This window comes from Chrysochloris asiatica, unplaced genomic scaffold (assembly GCF_000296735.1).
Source record: "Chrysochloris asiatica unplaced genomic scaffold, ChrAsi1.0 scaffold00047, whole genome shotgun sequence".
Lineage (NCBI taxonomy): Eukaryota > Metazoa > Chordata > Mammalia > Afrosoricida > Chrysochloridae > Chrysochloris > Chrysochloris asiatica.
Window position 1 is genome coordinate 19,014,419 of NW_006408565.1, and position 7,570 is coordinate 19,021,988.

Genomic DNA, 7,570 nt, shown 5'->3' on the forward strand with positions numbered 1-7,570 from the left:
ACGCTACCAGAGCTCCTTACAGCACAGTCAAAAGTCAGTGAAAAAGAGGAAGACCCTCAACAAGATGGATAGACACAGGGCTGCAACAGTGGGCTCAAACAGCAAGGATTCGGAACAGCATTTCTTTCCAGTGTGCACCGGGGTCGCTATTAGTTTTTGTTCTTCTTAAGTGCCGCTGAGTCGGTCCCGACCCACAGCGATTAGTTGCAACCACTTGGACACTACCTAACGATAAGACCTAGCAGTGGAAACTCCACCCTCCAAGGTCAGCTGACACCCTGGTAGCCTGCTTTCCTGTCCGCTTTGTCCGCTTTCACTTCCGGTTCCGACGTCTTGCGGCATCACCGGGCGACGCTCCCTAGGTTTCCGAGAAGGGCCTTAGGGTGGAGAGTGGAGGGAAGTGGCGAGTCGGGGTCGTAGTGGGCCCAAAGCTCAGCGTCGCCGGTTGCACCCAGTGCTGGGAGCGGCCATGGAGAGCGGGGGGCGGCCCTCGCTGTGCCAGGCCATCCTCCTAGGCACCAGCTCTGTCGTCACCGCTATCCTCTACTCCGTGTACCGACACAAGGCCCAGGTCGCTCATGAACTCAAGGTCAGTGCTGGGGCCCGACTGGCCTCAGTCCAGTCGTCTCGGCGCCCGGTAATGTGGAGCCCACGAGTCCCCTCGGAGCGCTCCACAGCCAGAAACGACAAAAGAGGAACTAGACTGTGCCATCCGGCCCGTAAAGGAAGGAGTTAGGATCGTGCCCGCCCGTGTGTTCTGAAGTGCCTTTCATTATTCAGAATGAATCTTGATTTCATTAATTTCTAAAGCAAATATTTATTGAACAACTAATACGTGCCAGGAAGGTACAGCAATGAGTAGAACAGATCAAAAGCCCTGCTTTCATGGGGGTAGCACTTTGTACGGCAGGCAGACAAGATCATGTTAATCATTTGGTATGGCAGTAACAAATACTAGAGAGTAATGCGGGGCAGAGGGCAAAGGGAATGCTAGAGAGAGGGGATTTGCTATTTTAGCTAAGGTAACATTAACCCAGAATTCAGGAAGAGATGAAGATGAGGGCCATGCACATAAATAGGGGACCAGCAAGCGCAGAGACCCTGGATTAAACCCAGCTGCTGAAACACTCAGCTCTTTGCTACTTAAAAATCTTCCTGAAACTGGAGACGATCATAATGCCTACCTTATAGAAATGTTAGGAGCCAGAGATGCATGGAAAGTGCTTTACATAGTACCAGGTACAGATAAGTGCCTACTTACTCATCATGTATTTATTGTGCGCCTGCTACATGTCAGGCTGTGTTCCTGACCTGAAAGGTACAGCTGTGACAAGGCAAAACAAGATCCTAGCCGAGCAGCAGAGGGAGACAGATAATAAGTGAATAAATTGTGTTAGTTGCTGTTTTTAAAATTATGTTTACAGTGTAGGTGGTTAATAAGTTTTTAATGACTGTGTGCTTGTCATTTACTGTGTTGGAATAACTTACACTTGTTGTCTTATGACTTATAGTGACCCCATGTGACAAAGTAGAACTGTCCCATAGGATTTTCCTAGCTGTATCCTCTATAGAAGCAGATTGCCAGGTCTGTGTCCTATGATGACTCAGGGTGGGTTCAAACCACCAAACCTTTCAGTTAGCAGCCAGATTCTTCACTGTTGAGCCTTTACAGTTCCTTAACTTAAACTTAAGAATGACCTTAAATATGGGGGGAGGGGCAGGGGGCCTGTCTCAAAATTCACAGAAAAATGGAATGAAAAGATAATGGAATTTGCCCATGAACTTTTTGAAGCCCTGCATGTGTATTCAGCATTTCAGCACCTAATTAGAGGTTACTGCTCTGGCGTTCTTAAGATTTGTTGATGGGAATTGAGGGAAAATAGGGGCTGTCTCGCTACAGGCTGTCCCTGAATCCCTATCCCTGGCACACAGCACAGTTCCTAGCAGACATGCTCAGGAAATGCATGTCAATTTTATTAACGATTTTGGTTGGGGAATCCTGGTGGGGCGCTGTAGCATATGTACTGAAGTACTAACAGTAAGGCCAGCGGTTGGAACACACCAGCTCCTTGAAAATCCGATACAGGGTCGCTCTGAGTTGTAACTGACTTGACGACACTTAACAATAACAAGAATTTCCAAGTACTACAGGTTGGGAACTATGCATTGTTAAAGGGTGTTGGAAACAAGGGCTTACTAGAGGACAACAGCAGCAGAAGTAACTACTCACTTGATTGTGAGCAGGAAGAAAGACATGAAAAAGTAGAAAAAGAAAGTGTCTGGCCCCAGTTAACAGACTTGTCCTAACAAAACAAAAGCATTCCTTTATTAATAACAAAGCAGGAAGGTGGTGGTAAGAATACCTTTCATCTTTCAAGCCCCTGCCATACACTAGGCATTAAATTAGGTAATTTATACATAAATCCTGTGGATCTATGACTGTGTGATCAAGAAATGAAATAATTTTCAGTCTGTAGAATGAAGAGAGCAAATTGATAAGTACCTTTTATATTAAAAAAAAAAAAAGAAAAGGTTAAAATTCAGAGGTGTATTTGTTTCACTGACTTGGAGAAAGAAGGGAGGTGACACCATTTTCCCATGATGCAAGCGAGCTGAGGCCTGTTGAGGCTTTAACACTTTAGACCCCTGCCCCGTGCCTGTTGAGGCTTTAACACTTTAGACCACAGCTGTGGAATCTGAGTCTCCATAGTCCTCCTGCCCACTTCCTTCATTTTCTCCACATGAACAAAGTTCACAGTCTGTCTTTTTGTGCCCTTTAAGTTTGATTGAGCATTTCAGTACTCAACAGTTCATTTATTATGCTATTTGCATTTAGGGAGCTAAAAAAGTCCACTTGGGTGAAGATCTAAAGAGTATTCTTTTGGAAGCCCCAGGAAAATGTGTGCCTTATGCTGTTATTGAAGGTATGTTTGCTTATTGGGAAAATAAAAACCGATCCCTTCTCCCAAAAGTTTGGTAAAAATCTGCTTGACTGGCATTAGGGTCTTTTGTGGCAATGGGGCAGTAGTCCAGAACATGGGCTTTGGGATTAGAAATGCCTAGATATTGCTGTGTAGTCCTGCGGAAATTACCTAACCTTTCTGAACTGTTGTTACTCTAAAATAATACCCATCTTACAGAGTTTTTAAGACTTCAGTGATGTAATTCATGTAAAGTGCTTTGCAGAGTACTTCCCAAATGTAATTTAGGATGATAAAAACTTTATTTTAGTAAATAAATTCATGCAAGGTAAAATCAGAAGTTAATCAACCATAGGGGAGTGGGCAGAGACATTCTTCAGAAATAACACAATTTGTTTCCACTTAGGAGCCGTGCGATCCGTTAAAGAAACACTCAACAGCCAATTTGTGGAAAATTGCAAGGGAGTGATTCAGCGTCTGACCCTTCAGGAGCACAAGATGGTGTGGAATCGAACAACCAACCTTTGGCGAGTATTCTTTACTAGCCAGCAAACTCAGAGCTGACCTGTTCAAGTGCTGGTGTTTCTGGGCATGGTTGGGATGCCTTCAACTTTGCCTGAAACGGCCCCTCCAGGCTGCTCATATTCTTAGTGTGTGGTCTGAGGACCTCCTCCTTCAGAATTTCCCAGGCAGCTTCTTACAGCTCGTCTTCCTGGGTTCCATTCCAGACCTCCAGAATACAAATTTCCAAGATGTGGGAACCCAAAGTCTGTGTTTTGGAACCATAGCCCTGTTGATTTTTATACACAAGAAAGTTTGAGAAGCATTGGGGTTTACTGGGTAGTGGTGGTTATGCCAGCGAGCTGAATCTGACCACTAGCGACCCCACATAGGGTTTCTGAGACTGTACATTTTTACGGGGTCAGAAAGCCTCATCTTTGTCCCTTGAAGCAACTGGTGGATTCTAACGGCTGGCTTTGCAGTTAGCAGCCTAGCTCATACTCCACTATCCTTCCAGCGCTCCTACAGTGGGGTGTGGATTTATTAAGATAATTGTGTGCTGTAACAAGCAGTACCAACTAGTTCTAGTGGTTTTGTTTTGGAGTCTTATTGTACGGTGGCAAAGGGAAATAGTGATGCAGGTGACTTCTGACAGTATTTGGGGTGCCACTGATAGCGCTTGAGGACCTGAAGAATTGAGTGGCCCTATTCTAGGGTAGTTGGATAATAGCGATTTGTTTTGTGGGGGCTTGTAGTTGGTAGTCCTGACTTTATTCTGCCCTCTGGGCATTTGGGTGACTGGTGTTTACCGTCTTGTTTGATCTGAGTTCTCCTGGTCTCACAGGAATGACTATTCAAAGATTATCCACCAGAGAACCAACACAGTGCCCTTTGACCTGGTGCCGCACGAGGATGGAGTGGACGTGGCCGTCCGAGTGCTGAAGCCCCTGGACTCGGTAGATCTGGGTCTGGAGACTGTGTACCAGAAGTTCCACCCATCGGTCCAGTCTTTCACGGATGTCATCGGCCATTACATTAGCGGTGAGCGGCCCAAAGGCATCCAGGAGACAGAGGAGATGCTGAAGGTCGGGGCCCCCCTCACAGGGGTGGGTGAACTGGTCCTGGACAACAACTCCATCCGCCTGCAGCCCCCCAAGCAGGGCATGCAGTACTACCTGAGCAGCCAGGACTTTGACAGCCTGCTGCAGAGCCAGGAGTCCAGCGTCCGACTCTGGAAGGTCCTGACGCTGGTGTTCGGCTTTGCCGCCTGTGCCACCCTCTTCTTCATCCTCCGCAAGCAGTACCTGCAGCGACAGGAGCGGCTGCGTCTCAAGCAGATGCAGGAGGAGTTCCAGGAGCAGGAGGCCCAGCTGCTGAGCCGAGTGCCGCCCGAGGACAGGGAGAGTCTGAAGAGTGCCTGTGTGGTGTGTCTGAGCAGCTTCAAGTCCTGTGTCTTTCTCGAGTGCGGCCATGTCTGTTCCTGCACCGAGTGCTACCGCGCTTTGCCAGAGCCCAGGAGATGCCCCATCTGCAGACAGGAGATCACCCGCGTGGTGCCCTTGTACAATAGCTAACTGTCCTGAAGCTACCTGGTCAGGCCTGGAAGTCCTGAGGGGTGGGAGGGGAACTACCTGTGCCCCCCATCCAGCCCCAGACTGGCGGCATGGAACCAGCTAAGTGTGCCTGTGATTGGTGCCACCTCATAGTCTTAAGTGCTAAAGCCAGCCATCTTCAGGTCCCTGGCCCTGTGCCTCTGGTCCTTTCCGGTGAACTAGTGATTTTTGTGGACTTGTGGTGGGATTCAGCCAGAAGGGGAGGAAGATGTGGGATCTGAGAGTAGTGTGCATCTGGGGAGCTGCCTCTGAAGATACTCTGTCTTTGTCTGTCTTCCTTTTGCTTATAACCCAGGAAAAAGTTCTCTTCACAATTTTCGAGCAAGGCATCTGAGTCATCCTTCTGTACCGCACCTGCCTGCCCTTCAATGTGCACATGTGTGTAGAGGACAAAGGCGAGTGGTATTCAGCACAGTTGCCTTCTACCCAAGTGGCTGTCACAGCAGCAGTGATGGGGCAGCTGGAATGATGGTCAGTCAGCCAGTGGCCCTAAGCAACACTGGGGACAGAGACCAGCTTGGCCACAGCCCTCCCACGATCTCTCCTGGCCTAAGGACTGCCAGACAGAGCACACACCTGGGACCTGATTTAGAACTCCTGTGGCTTGGCTTGCAGGTGCTGAGGGTTGGCTGCCAGCTGGAAAGGGCTCACCACACAAAGGAGGCAGTCTGGAGCAGCTGCTCTCCCATCAGGGCTGTCCCCAGGGAAAGTCGGTGGCCAGCATCTGAGCCCCTGTCCCACTGAAGAGTTAGCATCCCATGGGTGTGGCCCCATCGCCCTTCCTCACCACCATCTCCTCCCTTCTTCTCTCCTCCTAAGGCCAAGTGCACAACTCCTTCTCACTTAACTTCCCTGTCTGAATAGTCGCCCCCATCCTCTTTTCGTGCGGGGCACCAGGGGTGCTCTCAGGGGGCTGTATCAGTACTCTGCAGAGTCCAGTGCCGACAGCACACATTAAACTCTTCTAAACCAAGGGGTCCCTGTCGCTTTGTTAAGAGAGTTAAAGGGCCAGGCCGACATTCCCTGGATAGGCTAGAATTAAGTCCTTCCAGGGATGGAATGTAGTCTGGGCTCTGAGGCCTCCGTGCCTGCTCTCCTGCCTTCCCCAGATGGCGTGCAGGCTAAGGCTGTGATGAGCCAACCCAGAGGCCACGCCTGACCTTCCTGAACCCCAGGGCAGTGAGACGTCACATGAAGGAATGGGTGGGGTGAAGTGTCGGGACAACCAAGAAGTCAGTGAGCATGTGCTCTTACTGGGATCTGCTGCTGCAGACCAAGTCAGCTCTCCTGCTGACCCTGCAGGGCAGGTCCTCCAGGTCAGACTGAGACCACCTGGCTAGTAAATGGTGAGGTCGCACCCTGAACTCCATGCTGTTGCCGAAGCTCCGGGCCCCTGTTCATCAGCTGGGGTTGACGAATCTCTGCTGTGGAGAAAGCACACTTACAGAGAGCTGCACTCCCAGATGAATGCAGGAGGGCTGGTGGCCACACTATGGATAAATGGGCAACACTTGTGGTGAGAGTTTGCTAACTAGAGGGAGTCCTGTCCAGTGAGGTGACTAAAAAGCCAAGCACAGGGTCACTGAGTCAATTCCAACTCCCGCCGCTCCAGGGGTTTTCAGTGGTCGTCGGACTGGCACACTGAGTGGGTTTGAACCACTATCCTTTTGATTAGTAGCTGAGTGCAGGTCACACCTGGTGAGGTTCTAGGGGGCTGGTGTTACATCCAGGGACCTGGGAGTGGTCAGAGTGAGGTTAGGTGCCATCAAGTCGGCACCGACTCATAGCGACCTTATGCACAGCAGAACAAAGCACTGCCTGATCCTTGCTGGTATTACATCCAGGGGCTTGGGAGTGGTCAGAGTGAGGAGGTTAGGTGCCATCAAGTCGGCACCGACTCATAGCGACCTTATGCACAGCAGAACAAAACACTGCCTGATCCCGGGCTAACCTCACTATTGTTGCCACGCTTGAGCCCATCAATGCTGCCACTTGGCCAATCCATTTCGTTATGGGGTCTTCTTCTCTGACCCTCCACTTTACCAAACATGATATCCTCCTCCAGCGACTGGTCCCTCCTGACAATATGTCCGAAGTATGAGAGATGGAGTTTGGCCATCTTGGCCTCCAAGGAGCACTCTGGCTGCACTTCTTCCAATATAGATCTGTTGGTTCTCTTGGCAGCCCGTGGCACTTTGAGTATTCTCCTCCAACACCATAACTCAAAAGCATCAATTCTTCAGTCTTCTATTCACTGTCCGGCTTTCTCATGCATAATGAGGTTATAGAAAATAATCATGGCTTGGGTCAGGCACACCTTAGTCCTCAAGCTGACATCTGCTCTTCAACACTTTAAAAAGGTCTTGTGCAGCAGTAATGCAATATGTCGTTTGATTTCTTGACTGCTTCTTCCCTGAGTGTTGATAGTTGATCCAAGAAGAGTAAAGTCCTTGACAACTTCAATCTTTTCTCCATTGATAAGAATGTTGTTTATTGGTCCAGTGGTGAGGATTTTTGTTTTTTTCACATTGAGAA

At 49.1% G+C, this 7,570-nt stretch overlaps 1 protein-coding gene across 1 annotated transcript; it reads left to right on the plus strand.

Annotated features, from left to right (window-relative positions):
- The first annotated feature begins 469 nt into the window (after positions 1-469).
- MUL1 (mitochondrial E3 ubiquitin protein ligase 1) lies at positions 470-4,996 on the plus strand. The gene is made up of 4 exons (XM_006862354.1): positions 470-589; positions 2,837-2,924; positions 3,328-3,448; positions 4,267-4,996. Exons 1-4 carry the CDS (start codon positions 470-472, stop codon positions 4,994-4,996), a joined length of 1,059 nt encoding a protein of 352 aa, XP_006862416.1.
- The last annotated feature ends 2,574 nt before the right edge of the window (positions 4,997-7,570 follow it).